The 18,095-nt window shown below is 48.6% G+C and overlaps 1 protein-coding gene across 5 annotated transcripts in view; it reads right to left on the bottom strand.

Moving 5' to 3' along the window:
• Ptges (prostaglandin E synthase) overlaps positions 1–16,454 on the bottom strand; it is a 48,194-nt gene extending 31,740 nt beyond the window's left edge. The window contains exons 1-2 of one of the 5 annotated variants that reach the window (XM_027423219.2): positions 15,595–16,454; positions 10,292–10,420 (exon numbers count right to left, since the gene is read on the bottom strand). In XM_027423219.2, the coding sequence (XP_027279020.1) occupies positions 10,292–10,420; positions 15,595–15,643 (178 nt within the window). In that variant the 5' untranslated portion in view covers positions 15,644–16,454. Of the gene's footprint in view, positions 1–10,291; positions 10,421–15,594 lie in introns of those variants that run through there. The other 4 variants (XM_027423220.2, XM_027423222.2, XM_027423221.2 and 1 more) reach the window with 4 other exon arrangements.
• Between the last annotated feature and the right edge of the window lie 1,641 nt (positions 16,455–18,095).

Below are 18,095 nucleotides of genomic sequence, written 5' to 3' on the forward strand. Positions count from 1 at the left end.
GCCAAGCTACTTTTTCTATGTTTGTGTGTTTCTTCATGTGTCACAAAGAATGCTTGTTTCCAAAACCTAGTAAAGATCCCAGATGCATGCCACCACCAGCCTGTCTCTGTGCACGATTTGTTATTGTGTGTGTGCATGGCAGATAAATGAAAAACAAAAGGAAAGGACATGACTGCTGTGGAATAATCCTCTGCCCACTGCGTGAATAGATGTCACTACGATAAGCAAGCTGACTGGCCAATAGCTGAATAGGATACAGTTAGGCGGGAAAGCCAAACTGAGAATGATGGAATGAGGAAGGGAGGAGTCAGACACACAAAATGGCATAGGGGTAAAAGCCACGAACCTTGGAGCAGCACATAGATTAATAGAAATGGGTTAAGTTGTAAGAGCTAGTTAGTAACAAGCATGAGCTATTGGCAGAGCTGTATCAATTTATAATTGATATCAGCCTCCGTGTGTTTATTTGAGAGTGGCTGTGGGGCAGGAAAAATCAACCTATGTATGACTCCTCCTAAGTATGGTGGAGGAGAAGGTTTATTGTAGATAAAAGAGAAGCATAATCAGAGGCAGGGACATCTGGGAGTTCAGAATGGACATAGTCCTTAGCTGGGCCACATGAGGAGAGAAGGGAGGGGAGAGCAGCTGATGACCAAGTGAGGCAGCCTGGACCAAGAGACTGGCCAAGAGAGTAGATGAAATGGAACAGAAAGCCAAAATGGCTGGATCATATGGGAAGGACAGCTGGGGAAGGCAGCCTAGCCTCTGGGCTGGAGAATTTAGGGTAGGGGTGGTGTCAATCCCACTGGTTGAGAATAAGACCATGCAACAGTTTAAAGTCAAATTTAGAGCAAGATTTAATTAAATATTGGGTATGTGGATGGGTTCTGATCAGGTCCATACCCCAGTTCCCAGGAAATGGCCTGAGTCACATTTTGTAGGGGTTTAAAAAGACGAATCCATAATTCACGTGTTTCCGGTGAGGTTCAATCAGGGGCAAGCATACATCCTGATATACTTCCTGCTGTGTACCTCATACCTACATCCAATCAGGGGTGAGGGTACTATTATGATATTCGGCGTGAGGAGGTCCTTTTCGGATCCCATGATGGATGACAAACACACCATCAGGCAGGACTTATGTAGAAAGTTTATTGGGGTAAGGGAAGGGAGTAAGAGAAGGGAAGAGAAAGAGGGGAGAAGAGAGAGACAGAAAGAGAGGGGAAAAGACAGAGACCTGCCTCCTCTGAGAAATGACAGAAAGAAAGTAGGCAGAACTTACCTCTTTTAAATTTTTTTTTATTTTTATTTAATGTGCATTGGTGTTTTGCCTGCATGAATGTCTGTATGAGTCTCCTGGAACTGGAGTTACAGACAGTTGTGAGCTGCCATGTGAGTGCTAGGAATTGAACTCTGGTCCTCTGGAAGAGCAGTCAGTGTTCTTAACCTCTTAAAGAGACCTTTTGCACCTGTGTACAGAGCCAGGGTGATTCTGCCTGGTCACCAAGGTGTGGGTCCAGGTTTTCCTGGTAATAACAGGTACAACCTGACAGTTTTCCTATCCATATACCTCCCACTCACATATGATCAAGCACATCTGGTACCCAAGGGCCAAACAAACTTCTTTAGGGGAGTGAAAACTAGTGACTTGTCTCTCATAAACAGCATCGTCCAATGTTTCATGAACTTTCTGTCCTTGGGCAAGGTGCTTGCAAATCAGAAGCATTTTTGTTTCTCGGATCTCTCAGGCATAGTAATTAAAACTTAAAATGTGCGGAGCGGTGGTGGCACACGCCTTTAATCCCAGCACTTGGGAGGCAGAGGCAGGTGGATCTCTGTGAGTGCGAGACCAGCCTGGTCTACAAGAGCTAGTTCCAGGACAGCCTCCAAAGCCACAGAGAAAACCTGTCTCTAAAAACAAAAAAACAAAAACTTAAAATGTAACTTGGCCCTCACATTGGGCCAGCCAGGAGGGACCTATAGGCCAGTGTCTGCTTTGACATGGTAAATAGGCTCCTCAGCTGTTTGTCTTGGGTTTGAAACCTAACACATATGTGGGATTGAGTGTGCATGTGCACACTACATGATGCATGTGTAGAGGTCACTATAACTGTGGAATCGAATCTCTCCTTCCATCAGCTCACCAGGTTTGCATGGAAAGTGCCTCTACCCACTGAGTCACCTCAAAACAGTAACCCTGCCTCAACAGGTGGACCTGAAGGTGACCTCTGGTCACCACACACACATGATCCCATCCATATGAACACATACATACAGATAGGAGTGAGGATGGGGGAGGCAGGGAAGGGAGCACTCAGTCTTCTGTCTTAGTGGCAGCAACCTTTGTAGTGGCTATCATTGTGTGTTAGTTAGCAAAGCTGAGCTTGGTGATTACTTGCTCACTCAGGCCACCTGCTGCTCCAGGACTTGGGGACTTGAATACCACTTGAAATCACTGCTGCACAGAGATTTAGGGTGGGAGGAAGCATTTCCTAGGCCTATCGAGGAGGCTGATGGAATAGACCAGAGATACCACTGCCAAGATATTTCCAGGGAACCTGCTGTTTTCTGAGTGAGGCTATAGGGAAAGTCTTTAGAGTCAGGAATCCAAGATCTTCCCAGCCTGGGGCCACCTGGGCAACTCACTCACATGACACCCATCCACCCATAGATGCTGCTTTCCCTGAGGCTACAGTACAGACAGGCAAAATTAGGGTGTTCAGTAACCTGCTTAGCCACTTCTGGGACCTTGTGGAGACACTTGGCATTCTTCAAGGGTTTGGCCTGTGCTTTCAAAGGCTGGACTGTTAAGAATCCTTCCCAGCCCTCTGACTCAAACAGCAGTTTCCAGGAAACTTAACCAGTCCCTATTCTCTGCACACAGCCCCACCTCCTTTCCCTCCAGGCGTTGTCACGAAATCATTCTTATATTTTTGCTTGTGAGCCTGGCCTTTACCGGCTCAGCCATCTTTCCAGCCCACGAAATCATTCTTTATGCCTGCTTTGTAACATTCATTGAGAATGCCAGATGCTGATGGCCTCCCAGCAGCCAAGTGCCTGCTTCCTCCTTTCCTCTTGACGTCAAGTTCATCTCTGCACCATGCTGAATCCCTGCCTCAGTCTCAGCCTTATACTGTAGTAGCAACAGCAAAGGCAGATACCCTTCATCAGCTCCCTCCTGAGGGCCTGGCACCCTCTGGATGCTCTACAGGGAAGAAGACCTCTTCATCTTCAGCATCCTTTTAGCAGACCAAAGATGCGGATCAGGACACAAGCCCTGGGCTGCTTGTGGTCTCATCTAAAGCCTCTGGGGTGGATGGAAGCCGAGCCGTCTGCAGCCAGAGGTCAAGAGACTGACTCAAAGGAAGCATCCTTGCTAAATCAGGCCAGCAGAGCAGGTCTCTCCTTACACAGCTTTCCACACTTCCTGTTCCTTCTGAGAGCCTAGCCCGATCAGATCTCAGATTGGCACCCTAGGGTTCTGTAGGAAACACACTCCTCCCCCTCCCCCACTGCCCTTCAGAGCTAAATGGGGCCTCCAATCAAACTCTGGCCCTCGTGGGTACTCCAGCCTGCGTACCAGATCTGTCCAGCTTGTGAGTGTGCAAGACCCACATAGAGGGCCACGCCCCATATTCAGGACCTTGCCCCACAGTCCAGAACCCAGCTCAGGAAATCTGTTTCCAGGGAACCTATCACTGCCGAGGGCACAGGAAGAATTGAGACTCCGAGCAGGTCTGGCCATGTCCTTTATGTAGCCAGAAGCAAAATGAAAATGCAAAGTCCTTTATTCAAAGGTTAAGGATGTTAAAGGAGTTGGGTGGAGTTCGGTGGTAGAGCATGTGCAGGGCATGTTCAAAGCCCTGTTTTCAAGCCCCAGTGCTTGTGTGTATGTGTGGATTTCAAGGCAGGGACAGTAAAGCCAGGCATGGTGGCACATGCTTATAATCTCAGCACTTGAGACAGAGCCAGGGAGACCCAGAGTTCATCCTTTGCTACATAAAGAGCCGGGGCCATCTTGAGCTACATAAAATCCTGTCTCAAAAAAACAAAACAGACAAGTTATGCATAGTCTCAAAGGTATATGTCCCAGCACTCTGGAAGCAGAGACAGGTGGATTTCTGAGTTGGAAGACGGCCTGGTCTTCGTAGCAAGTTTCAAGTTATCCACAGCTACATAGTGAAACCCTATTTTTATTATCTATTTATTTATTTTTGCTTTTGAGGCAGGGCTTTCTATGTAGTCCTGGAACTCACTCTGTAGGCCAGGCTGGCCTTGAACTCAAGAGATCTGCCTGCCTCTGCGTCCTGAGTGCTGGGATTAAAGGTGTGTGCCACCATGCCAAGCCCAAGACCCTATTTTAAAAGAAACAGCAACAAGAACGAAAGAAAAGAAGTGGAGGAGAAAGACAGGGAGGCAGAAAGATGGTCAGTGGTACAGCACGGAGGACAGAGTTCAGGAGCAGCAGCCGAGCAGGGCAGCTCACCACTGCCTGCAACTGCGCCTCCTGGGTTCTCGACACCTGACATCCTCTTCTAGTACTACACACATGTGGTATACACCCAGAAACACAGACACAGAAATAAAAATAACACTTAAAAGATTCCATTTTTTAAAAAAAAAAAAAAAAAAGACAGGGACAATAAAAACATGAAGTCCCAGCACTCGGGAGGCAGAGGCAGGTGGATCTCTGTGAGTTCGAGGCCAGCCTGGTCTCCAGAGCGAGTGCCAGGACAGCCTCCAAAGCAATACAGAGAAACCCTGTCTCCAAAAAAAACAAAAACAAAACAAAACAAACAACAAAATGAACCAGGAGCTGAAGCCAGTTGGTGGAACTTACTTCACATACAAGAAGCCCTGGGTTTGTGTCCAGGACAGTATAGACATGGCATGGTGGGCACATTTGTTGGTTTTTTGCTTTTGTTTTTGAGACAGAGTTTCCCTATGTAGCCCTAGCTGTCCTGGAACTCTGTAGACCAGGCTGGCTTTGAAAACAGAGATCCACCTGCCTCTGCCTCCTAAGTGCTGGGATTAAAGGCTTGAGGTACACTGCCTGGCTGGTGGTACACACTTGTGATCTCAGAAATAAAGAGATGGAGGTAGGACACACATTCAGCTCCAAGTCAGCCCGGACTATTGAGACAGTGTCTCAACAACAACAAGAAAAATTAGCCAAATAAACAATCAATAGCCATACAACAACGAGCCCTTTCTAAGCATGGCTGGCCAGGTGTACGCACATGAAATGGTTTGGAGCCTCATCCTGAATGAGTAAACACGAGCTAATAGGCATGGCTGTTTTAACCAAAGCCAGCCCTAGGCTGACATCAGCACCTTATCTGCTCCTGTATAGTTTCCATGGCCAGGATTCTCAGGCTTCTCATAGTTTCCCCTATCAGTGTTTTATCTTGAAAGATACCATGAGCCACAATAGACTCCAGAGCTAAGCTTCCTGCAATATACTTCCTATGGCACTTATAAAATGGTTAACACATGCCAGAACTAACTAACCTCATCTCCATGTTAACCAGATGAGGTAGGCTTTTGTACATTTATTATAGTTTTATGTGCATGAATGTTTTACCTGCATGTATGTCTGTGCATCATGTATGTGTGATGACCTCTGAAGTCAGAAGAGGAAGTTGGATCCCCTTGGGACTGGAGTTATGGATGGTTGTGAGTGGACATGTGGGTGCTGGGAATCAAACCTGGGTCCTCTGAAAGAGCAGCCAGTGCTCTTAACTGTTGAGCCATCTTTCTAGCTCCATCTCCACCCTTTTTTTTGCGTGGGGGTGGGTTGAGACAGGGCTTCTCTGTGACTTTGAAGTCAGTCCTGGAACTAGCTCTTATAGACCAGGCTGGTCTTGAACTCACAGAAATCCTCCAGCCTTTGCCTCTCTAGTGCTGGGACTAAAGACGTGCGCCACCACCGCCCGGCTCCCCTCCATCCTTTTTTGAGACAGGGTCTTACTATGTAGCCTTGGTTAACCTGGAACATGCTATGTAGACACAGCTGTCCTTAGACTACAGAGATCGGCCTGCCTCTGCCTCCCAAGTGCTGGAATTAGAGGCGTGCACCATCACACCCAGAGAGGTAGATTTTATTGTTCCTGTTTTATGGATGAGAAAACAAGCATGGGAATTGGGAGTGTGGCTCAGCTGGTACAGTGACTGGCTGGCTTACTTGAAGCCCTGGGTCCCCTCACCACTTCTAATAAAATGGGCATGGTGACGGATGCCTGCAGCTTACAACTGTATAGTGAGTTCAATGCCCACCTGAGTACATGAGACCCTGTATGGGTAGAAGGAATAACTCAGTGGTTAAGAGAGTGTGTTGCTCTCACAGAAGACCTGAATTCAATTCCTAGCTCACAACCACCTGTAGCTCCAGCTCAAGGATGCCTTCCTTCTTCTGGCCTCTACAGGCACTTCATCAGTATGCACTTTTTTTTTTTTTTTTTTTCGAGACAGGGTTTCTCTGTGTAGCTTTGGAGCCTATCCTGGCACTCGCTCTGGAGACCAGGCTGGCCTCGAACTCACAGAGATCTGCCTGCCTCTGCCTCCCAAGTGCTGGGATTAAAGGCGTGTGCCACCAACACACGGCACAAGATTTGTTTATTTTATGTGTATGGATATTTTGCTGTCATGTGTGTCTGTGCATCACATGTATATGGTGTCCACAGCTGCCAGAAGAGGCCATCAGACCCCCCTGAGACTAGAGTTACAGACAACTGAGAGCCACCATCTGGGTGCTGGGAACCAAACCAGGGTCCTCTGAAAGAGCAGTCCGAGCTTTTAACCCTGAGCCACCTCTCCAGGTCCTCGCATAATTTAAAAGTGATGGGGGGGGGGCATCAGAGCACAGAGCAGTCGTATAACATACCAGTTACAGCTCAGCTGAGTTCTCAAAGCCTTGTGGAGTGAGCGACCTCCATACCAAGCTGTTTCAGAGAGGTTTCCTGAGGCTCAGGGGACACACAGCCACAAGGCAGTGATCTCAGGTGGGGGAGTCAAACCCAGAACTAAGCCCTGAGCCCACACTCTGAGTTCTTTACTGTCCAGTTCTCACCAAAGACCCAGGCTACACGCATGCCTGCAGTAAATGGAAAATCTCAGCTCTGCCCCGCCCAAAGAAAAGTTCACATCCTAGCTCCTGGTACCTGGGAGTGAAACGGCGGCTTCCAGAGAGACAGTCCATAGGACATGCATATGACATCATATACATATTCATATATGTATATAGTGTTGGGTATATAATGAGACTGTGTGTGTGTGTGTGTGTGTGTGTGTGTGTGTGTGTGTGTTCCTGTGTAGGAACAGGTGTGTACATGTCACAAAGTGTCTGTGGAAGTCAGGACACAGTCTCAGTTGTCAGTGCTTGCCTTCCCCCTGGTTTGAGGCACTAAACACTCCAGGCTGGCAGGCCTTCATGCTTCTGGAAATTCTCCTCTCTACTCCGATTTCCTATCAGAATCCTGGGGCCACAGACCATGCTACTGTGGTTGTCTTTATGTGGATGCTTGGGATCCAGTCTCAGGTCCTCACATCTTAACCCACTGAGCCACTTCTCCAGCTCCCGGAGAGCTATGATGGGATATAATTGGCCCCTGTATAATGATAGTGAATAATTAGTTGGAAAGTCCTGCAAGCTGCACATAGAGGCTCACACCTTTAATCTCAGCACTTGGGAGGCAGAGGCAGGCAGATCCCTGTGAGTTCAAGACCAGTCTGGTCTACATAATGAGACACTGTCTACATGCGTACATACATACATACATACATACATACATACATACATACATACATACATACATACATACATACACAGTTCTCCCTATTGACTCTCAATAGCTACTGATCCAGGGAGGTCAACAGTATAGTTCAGTCCAAGGTCAAAGGTAGATGGTGGAGGCTGGAGAGATGGTTTAGTGGGTCAGAGTGCTTGCTGCTCCTGCAGCAGACCCAAGTTCAGTTCCCAGCATCCACATGAGGCTGCTCAAAGCTGCCTGTAACTCTAGCTCCAGGAGATCTGACACCTTCTGCCCTCCAGGGGCACTCATTCACAGAGACATACACAAATCACCCAAAAGTAGACCTAAAAGAAAGACAGGTTGATGGTATAAATCCTGTCTGTCTCAAGATGGGAGATCAGAGATGTCACAGCTCGTGGCTAGCTTCAAGAAGCCAGGCAAAGACCTCCTCCTGTCTTTTGCTCTGTTCCAGCCTGAGTGAGGGGCTGTGGGTTGGGTAATCAGGGACCTCTGTGTGGTCGTGAGTTCGACATTCAATCTCTTGCGGAAACACCTGAAGACGCACCCACAAATAATGTTTTAATCTGGGCATGTGGTGACTGGCTAGATTGGCTCAGAAAATTAAACCACCGCAAATCCACCCCTTATGGATTTTGAATCCAGACACATCTCCTAAAACCACCCTTAAGCCCCCAACAATGGCAGCAGAAATCGTAATCTTATAGGCACGATCCATCTGTCCAACTCAGCCCAGAACACCCTGATCTCTTCCCAGAAGAACAAAGTCCTGAGTCTGTCGTCTTCTGAGGTTCCCATGTTTTGAAGTAAAGTCAGAACTGCTTAGCAGTGGCTCACCCTCCTCCAGCACCCAGATTACATGTGTGCCTCCATGCCCAGCTCATGGCTGGGTCTCTCTCTCTCTCTCTCTCTCTCTCTCTCTCTCTCTCTCTCTCTCTCTCTCTCCCTCCCTCCCTCCTTCCGTCCTTCCTTCCTTCTTTCCTTCCTTTATTCTTCTTTTTTTGTTTGTTTGATTTTTAAGCTAGTGTCTATCTGGCCTGGAACTTGCTATGTCAGTCATGCTGTCCTTGAACTCAGAGAGAGATCCTTCTACCTGCCTTTGCCTCCAGAGTGCCAGGAATAAAGGTGTATGCTACCAAGCCTGGTTTGACAGTTGGTTAAAAAAATATTTTTTTTATCTGGGTAGTGGTGGTGCAGGACTTTAATTCCAGCATTTGAGAGGCAGGGACAGGCGGATCTCTGAGTTTAGACCAGTCTGGTCTACAGAGTGAGTTCAAGAACAGCTAGAGCTATGCAGAGAAACCCTGTCTCAAAAACCAATATATACATTTTTTCTTGCTGAGCCAAATATATGCATTTGTTTCCATTCAGTGTGCTCAAGCTTGTGCATTTGTGTATGTGTGTGTGTGTATACCACAGTGCATGTATGGAGGTCAGAAGACAACTTGTGGAAATATGTGTTCTCCTTCCACCATGTGCTTCCCAGGGATTGAATACAGGTCATAACTTGGTGGCAAGCATCTTTACCCTCAACCCCCCTACCATCTTGCAGGCCTGTGTAAGTGATATTTGTAACTACTTTCCCTATGCTCTCAGTAAGGCACCTCTGCTGATGCTGGTCCTTGACCATGTGGGGTGACCCAAATATTCATGACTGAGTGTCCTGGGTGATGCCAGTAGTCACTTTCCATCAACTTAACTTAAAATTTGGTTTTAGCACCCGGTGGTGTTGCGCACGCCTTTAATCCCAGCACTCGGGATGCAGAGGTAGGTGGATCTCTGTGAGTTCGAGGCCAGCCTGGTCTATAGAGTGAGTTCCAGGGCAAGCTCTAAAACTACATAGAGAAACCCTGTCTTGAAAAGCCAAAAAGAAAATTGGTTTTAACATGGCTGTGTGTGTGGTGGGGTGGGGCAGAGTGTCACACAGAACACACGTGGACGTCAGAGGACCACTTTGTGGAATTGGTTCTCTCCTTCCACCCTTATGTGAGTTCTAGGAATTGAACTCAGGCGTCAAGGCAAGTGCTTTTCCCTGCTGAGCCATCTCACAAGCTCCTCCCCTGCCTTTAGTCACAGGGCGTGGAAATACCAACAGCTACTCTTACTGGGAGTCCTGTACTCCTGTACAATAGATGTCTTTTCTCACTTCTTCATTGAGAAACAGCCATTCAGTTTCCCCATTCTGGAGAGACCAGAGTGTTCTGTTCCTCTGGTTAGTCACTTCAGCCAGTGTCATGACTCTCTTGTCACTTGCTGACTCAGAAGCATGGTGGAGTCCAGCTCCATGAGTCTCTGGCTATGTCCCCTGGAGGAAGCATCCTTCCTCAGGGGTAAGACAGAGTTCAAAAATAATGCACAAAGCAAGTGTGAGCCAGTAGGTCACTTGGTAACAGAAGAGCCCCCATCCACCCATGTCCACCCCTTCACCCCACACTGGTTGTGTCAGTCAGGGTTCTCTAGGGGAACAGAGCCCTCTAGAGAATAGCATACAGGACTAAAGAGGATTGCTTAGACTGACTTACATAACATGGATTGGGTTGACCAACTGGAACTGAAGAAATTCCATCCTTGAGGCTTGTGTTGAAGGCCTGGGGGACTCCTGGAGAGCAGGTGGTCCTCAGTCCATATGAGAAGGCCAAATAAACTGGGTCCTGGTGTTAGCGAAGGAAGCAGCGACAAAATAGATTCCCTCACTAGCAAGCGTTGAAAGAGGACAGGCAAACGCAGCCACTTTATTGTCAGACCTCTTTGTATCAGGGCTGCACCAGAACGATCCTTCTAGATCGTTCTGTGTGATCCCAAAGACCCACACAGAGGTGCGACTGTGGATTGAACCCAGGTCCAATCCAGTAGACACTTAGATGAACCATCTCAGCGAGATGAACCCCAGTGAGCCCCAGCCACTGTGCTGGATATTGACTCAGCTGGTAGATGCTTCTAGAAAACCTCATCTCAGCCCTGCTGGCAGAGGCTGCCAGCATCTTCAAGGTGGTGACACTCTGTTTCAGTGACTTCCATGAGCAGGGCCTTTGGGCGGCATAACTGGCACTTGTTGCAATCCTCCTGCCTCAGCCTCCTTAGTGCTAACGCTGACGTTCCTGGTTATTTTACTTTTTCTTTTTTCATGTGAAGTCTGGAATCCTAGCATGAGTTCATGCTTACACATCTCCACTGGCCTTCTGCACTCTCGTGTTTTGGGTACTCAGTGACCATGTCTGATTTATGGCAGTCATGATGGGCAGTTCAGGGCTCTGTGATGACAGGCTGAGCCCTCCTTTTCCCTGGGTGACAAGGGGACTTAGGGGTCCCACTTTTCTATGTACTTTTAAAAATATTTGTCTACTTTTTTATGTGTCTGAGTGTTCTATATGGGCACCACATGTAAGCCTGGTGCCTGTGGAGGCCAGAAGAGTGTATTGGATCCCCTGGAACTGGAATTACAGACAGTTATGCACAATCATGTGGGAACCTGGGAACCAAACCCAGGTCTTCTGTAAGAACAGCCAGTGCTCTTAACCACTAAGCCATCTCTCTAGCCTCACATTTTCTATTTTTTGTAAGATATGTAGTACAAAGGCCATGATTGTGAGTAGACCTTCAGATGAAGCGTGTGTCTGCTGAACCAAGCGCGGTGAGGCTGGTGGGTGAGTGCCCAAACCATGAAAACATGGGCGGACTTAAAGAGCTAGCCCTTATTATCACTGACAATCATAGGGTATGATGATACATGCCTGCGGGAGCTTTAGGCATGCAAGCCAGCCTGGGATACATAACTAAACTTGGGGACAGCATGGGCTATATGACATCTCTACTCAGAAAGATAAAAAAAGGAAAAAAAAATGCCTGGGCATAGGGAATGTACTTCAGTTCTTTGAAGCTGAGGTTCCTTGCAGCTGCAATTGCTAAATTCATCCTTCAAGTGTCTCTGAGTTTTCTTTTGACAGACCCTCATGAATCCATACCCTTACCCTTGACATCTGAGACATTTGATGCTCAAAGTGGGGCTTAAAGAAAGACAGAGAAGCCGGCCACTTTAAGAACTGGAAGAAAGTGTCCTCATGGTAAGGGGACTCCAGGATTGGCAGGCTCATGGGAAACTTCCCATTTCAGGAGCAACAGTTATTAAAATGCAGTTATTAAAATGCCTTCTAAAAGGAATGGAGTGAACGTGAAGGAAAAACAGCCCTCAGAGCTTTTGGTATTAATTAAACGGCATTGCCGTTAGTGTCAGGCAACCCCTCATGTTCAGTTGAAACTGAAGGTATGGAAGCAAGTTATGAGGCTTTGAGGTCAGCTCATCAGAAAGGAGAGCCCATGCTGTTAAAAATCTTTATGTAACTTAATATCAAATGCTCTGGAGCCGTTGCAGAGTGAGGAGTCACTTAAAGCTATGTGTGAAGTAAAACAGGAAAGTAAAGGGAAGACACTCAGGCTGGAAATGGTCAGTCTGCAGAGGAGAAGGTTCCCATTTACTTAGAGTCAACAAACACTCAGCAGCCACTTAGACACTCAAGGAAGTTGGCTCATCTGTGAATGTCCCTACATCTCAAAGCAATGCCAGGACAGCCAGAGGTGGGAAATTTGGGGGCAGTTGGTGCAACCTCACTCCCCTAAGCTGATGAGGCTGGCGCTTTTCTCTCAGAGTCATCTGGCAAACCCACACAGAACCTCTGACAGAGGCCCAGGTTCTGGGGACACAAGTGTGATGCTCATGACCTCCACACACAACAGTGCAGCTCTAGGGAAGCAAAGAGGATGAAGAAGGGCTTCAGGGGGTTTCCAAGAACCTGGCTAGCTGGCGGGCAGCCAAAACATGTACTGAACCATGCCCAGAGCTCTGGCCTCTGCCAGATCCCTAGAAGCTTCAGTTCTTTCCTATGCACAGATGGACACATCTTCCCCAAGACCAGCAGCCATAGGCAATTGCCCCTGTGAGGGCCCACAAGCTCCTGCCACCATGGCACAGCTAATTGAACAGCACAGAGCACCTGATCACAGGTAGCCAATGGATGATTGGCAACCACCAATGAGATCACAGCCCAGTGACCGTACCCAGTGGTCCTCTGATGAACTGATGGAAAGGCAGGCAGGAAGAACCAAAATAGGCCCAGAGGAAACAGAGCTGTGGGGCAGCTGGACACAAAGGTTGCACCTTCAGGCTTAGAGAAATGACTCAGCAGTTAAGAGCACTGGCTGCTCTAGCAGAGGACCTGGATTCCACTCCCGGCACACACTTGGTGGCTCATCTGTAACTCCAGTCCCAGGGGGATCTGGCTCCCTCTTCTGGTCTCTGGGGGCACTGCAAAAATGTGAGCACACACACACACACACATACACACACACACACTAAATTTTAAAGGGAGGGTTATAAACTCACCTGAAGATAACAAAAGACCCTTTGGAAATCTGCTTTAGATACTGACTGGCTCCTCACCTGCCTGCCATATTGTGAGGCCTCAAGCCCCAAGAGTGCCCATCGTAGTCCCCCTTATCCTACAGTCCTCAGGGTACCTCTGTCCCTGACACAGCAGAACAGCTGTCAACTGTCACAAACCAGAGGGGCTTCCCAGACTCTTTCCACCCCAGGATTGGGGGCCTTATTTCTTTTTTGTTTGTTTGTTTTTTGAGTCAGGGTGTCTCTGTGGCTTTGGAGGCTGTCCTGGAACTAGCTCTTGTAGACCAGGCTGATATCGAACTCACAGAGATCTGCCTGCCTCTGCCTCCTGAGTGCTGGGATTAAAGGTGTGGGCCACCAACGCCCGGCTGGGGACCTTACTTCTTCTGTGTTCTTTCAGGTTTAAAGACATTTTGTGAGCATAACCCTTCGATTCTCCATGTCTCCACTACACCTTGTTTTGAAACCCTCCCCAGCACAGATGCCTCAGCGATGACTTGGGATGAGCTTCTGGCTGCCACCAGGTAGTCTGATTGCACTTGGGACCAAGCTCTTCTCCAGGCATGGTTCTGGTCACAAGAGCCACTACTGGTGCTGTGTGTCATGCTGTAAGCCTGTTGGCAGCAGTGGCTGAGGAAAGAGGCTATTCTGTACCCTGGAGAAGGGACCACACCGAGAGGCTAAGCAGGCCCAGAGAGTTCCTGATGGGAGATGGGGCTTTGCCTTCCAGCCAGCAGAGCCCAGAGACGGCCGGCTCTTCTCACCTCAGCATTGTCTCACCATGAGCACTGAGACAGCTGGTGATGACTACTGTACACACAGTGGTATTAACAAGCTGACCAACACTCAACTTTAGCTAACAGTCATTGTGCTCAGGGCTGTATGCATTCACTCATTGTCTTCTTGTATCCAACCTACAGGGTCTTACTATGTAGCTCAGGCCTGGAACTTGCTATGTAGACCAGGCTAGCCTTGAACTCACAGACATCTGCCAGCTTTTACCTCCCCAGTGCTGGGTTTAAAGGCATGTGCCACCAGGCTGGCTTCACTTTAGAGATTTTTTTTTAAGACAGAGTTTCACTGTGAAGCTCTGGCTATCCTGGCTTTGAACTCACAGAGATCCTCCTGCCTCTGCCTCCTGAGTGCTGGGATTAAAGGCGTGTGCCACCCAGCTTTGCTTTCTTTTATTTTTGAGATAGGGTTTCTCTATATTTTATGTTTTGTTTTTGTTTGTTTTGGTTTTTTTTGGGGGGGTTCGAGACAGGGTTTCTCTGTGTAGCTTTGGAGCCTATCCTGGCACTCGCTCTGGAGACCAGGCTGGCCTCCAACTCACAGAGATCTGCTTGCCTTCTCTATATCTTATAACAGCTCTGGCTGTCTTGGAACTTACTTTGTAGACCAGGCTGGTCTCGAACTCATAGAGATCCACCTGCCTCTGCCTCCTGAGTGCTGGGATTAAAGATGTACGCACTTTAGGGTTTTATTAGTTTGTTTCTTTTTTTCAGGCAGGCTTCATGCTCCCCAGCCAGACCTTGAACTTGCTATGTAGCCAAACATGACCCTGAACCTTCTTCTCTCTCCCAAGTCCTGGAATCACAAGTGTGTGTCACTAAACCTGCTTTATGAGGTGCTGGGTTGGAACTCTGGGACTCATGTAGGCTAACTAAGTACTCTATCCACAGAGCCCCACCCTAGCCCCACCCATACTTCAGAGATGAGGAAGCTGGGATTCAGAGGAGGGGCATGTCTCAGCCAATGACCATGCTAAACGCCAGCAAGACAAGCTCTACATAACAGATTGAAGTTTGGATGCATGAACTCCCCCGGAGAGCCCTTGAGGACCTAGCTGAGAAGCAGCTGGTGGCCAGCATGGTCTATGTGAGATCTGCCTGGCTTCCTTCCTTCCTTGGCTATCTGGAAGCACCACTCTTACCCAGGATTTCTGGTTCCCAACCTGGGCTCTCATACTGTAGTAAGGGAGTAGGCACCTAAGAATGTCCTTTGTCATCCATATTCCCACCCCCAAAACAACAGACAACCAGGGACCCAGACATAGGAGCCTGACAGTTCCAAGTCTTGCCCCGATCTCATCCACAGAGTATTGGGAGGCCCTGGGAACTGCATGCCCTTGCATTTCTGAATTGCATCTTATTCTTGAAGAAAATTTTATTCCTCCTTCTGGCTTGGGGCGATATTTGCAGTGGGTATTAGTTAGCATGCCCAGATGCACCCACACTGACCATGCACGTTTGAGAAGTAGACATCTGCCACCAGCTGCAAAGGGCCACACAAGTGAGCACCCCAGAGGAGCAGCCCAGCGAAAGGCTGACCTTCCAGCAGGGTGTGTCTGGGGGCCTCTCCAAGATTGAGCTCACCCTGGCCCTCTGGGTCCCAGGAGCCAGCCAGTCTCAGCTTTTGCTGGCCTCTTACCGTGTTCCCAGGTGCCTCTCCTGAGCTCATCCGTGATGACTTCACCCATGTCACACTGGAGGCCTTGGCAGCTCTCTATCCAAGGGGTTTCAGGGCTCTCACTCTCTTCTTCCAGTGTGACTCAGGCCAGGAGACGCAGGCTGGGGCAAGGCTGTCCATTCTTGCACAATTGCTGTCCTCATTCAAACCGCAGCCCTGTGGGGCCTCCTCAGGCTCTCAGTCAGCCACTGCCGGTGCCAGTGCTCAGGACAGTGCCCTCCTCCGAAGGAAGCCCTGCGACCTGCACACCAGGGCTCCTCTGCCCCTCTTCCCTTCCCCTCCTCCTCGTTTCTATTTCTGAACACAAAGCTCACTTTATCACAAAATTCTCCCAGGCAGTGACGGAACATTCAGATTTCCCAGAGGATGGCTGTGTTTCTTAACGAGCAAGTCTGAAACAGATCGTCCATCCATCTATCCATCCACCCACTACCAATCCATCTACTCATCCACCCACCCATCCATCCATCCATCCATCCATCCATCCATCCATCCATCCATCGGTGGTAGAGTAGTTTAAAAGCATAGATTCAGACAGTCATGGCAGCACAATCCCATACCCCTAGCACTTGAGAGGTGGAAGCAGGAGGAACAAGAGTTAGAGGCTAAGGGATTCAAGAAGTGGCTCAGTGATCAAAGGATGGAAGTTTAAAGCCCAGCACCCACATGGTAACTCACAACCACCTGTAACTCTGGTTCAAAGCAACACCCTCTCCTGGCCATTGAGATGACTGCATTCGCTTGGTGCACAGCAAAACACCCATACTCCTAAAAATAAATAAATCTAAAAAATAAAAATTACAAAAAGAAGTTTGAGGCTGGGACTGGAGAGATACCGCCGCAGTTAGAGATACTGCTGTTACAGAGGATCCTGGCTTTATTGCTAGAACACCCACACGGCTGCTCACGACAGCCTGTAAGTCCAGTTCCAGGGGAATCTGATGCCCTCTTCTGGCCCCCTTGTGCCGCTACACATATGCAGTGCATATGAATTCATGCAAGCACACACATAAACACATGAAAACAAATATGTATTTTTTAGAGTTTGAGAACTGGGCATGGTGGTGCATGTCTTTAATCCCAACATTTGGGAGGGAGAGGCAGGCGGATCTTCGTGTGTTGAAGGCGAGTCTGGTCCGCAGAGTAGTTCCAGCATAGCCTTAGCTACGAAGTGAGACTCCATCTCAAAACAAACAAAGCAAAACCAAGCAGAGTTTGAGGACAAGCAGACTACATAGTGAGACTCTAACAATGACAAAATCATGACTTCAGGAGTAGGACAACTTGTGTGGATCCCAGCTCTATAACGAGTCACCTTTGCCACTGTGAACCAGTGAAGTCCCACTGACATGCCTCCATTCCCCCACACCTCCATTGAGAGCCAGTGTGAAACTTCAGTCAGGTGCTCAGCTGTGGGGACCCAGCCCAGGGCACGGGAATGGGGAAGAGTGGAACTTCGGCTTGGGGAGGTGACGGGATAAGGTGTCTGGCTGGTGGGAGGGACGCGGTCAGAGTCAGGGGAGCCAGGATGGGAGTGGTGGGGGAGGTGAGGAGGAGGCTGGTGCTGGGGAAGAGGGGTCTTCCCATCATTGAGAGACAGACTGAGAAGGATGCTAACCCACAGGCAGCTTTGCATGACTTTCCTTAAGCAGTCAGAGGAAAGCACAAGGAGATTCCCTGCTAAAAGTGCTTTGTGGCAGGGACTGCACTCCTGGAGAGGCAAGAGACTGAACAAAGGGCCAGGTCTGTGAGCAAAGAGCAGCTGAGCATGGACAGCAAGGAGGGCACCGCCAACAAGAGGTCTGAGCTCTCCCAGGAGGCTAGGAGCCAAGGCAGAATCTTGTTTTCTTTAATTAATTTTGTTACAGGATCTCTTGTGGCCCAGGCTGGCTTCAAATTCACTGTGTCCCCAAGGATGACCTTGAATTTCTGGTCCTCCTGCCTCCATCTTTCAGTCTCTGGGATTATAGGCGTGCTCCACCATGCCCACTTTAACACGGTGCTGAGATGGAACCCTGGGCTTCATGCACACTGGGCAAGCTTTCTGTCAACTGAGACACACCCCAGCCCCCTTTTAAAAGGTGTGCATGTATGTTGACATGTGAACATGCATGTGGTAGTCAGAGGAGAGCCTTGAATGACTATTGAAATGGCCTCTCATTGGCCCAGAGCACACCAATTAGGCAAGGCCAACTGACCAATGAGCCCCAGTGTCTCTGCTGTCCCAGGACTAGAATGACAATAAGCAGGTGCTAGGGATTCTCCAAGGTCTTAACATTTTTTAAAATCTATTTGCTTTTTGTTTTCTTTGTGGCAGGGTCTCATGTCACACAGGTGATCCTCCTGCCTCCACCTTCCATCCCCCCACAGGAGTGCTGGGACTCCAGTTTGCATGCCGCTCCATCCAACTGTTTTCCTGGCTTCAAGGGACAGAGCTCTGGTTGTCAGGCTTCTGTGGCTCA

The sequence above is a fragment of the Cricetulus griseus genome, chromosome 6, assembly GCF_003668045.3.
Source record: "Cricetulus griseus strain 17A/GY chromosome 6, alternate assembly CriGri-PICRH-1.0, whole genome shotgun sequence".
Taxonomy (NCBI): domain Eukaryota; kingdom Metazoa; phylum Chordata; class Mammalia; order Rodentia; family Cricetidae; genus Cricetulus; species Cricetulus griseus.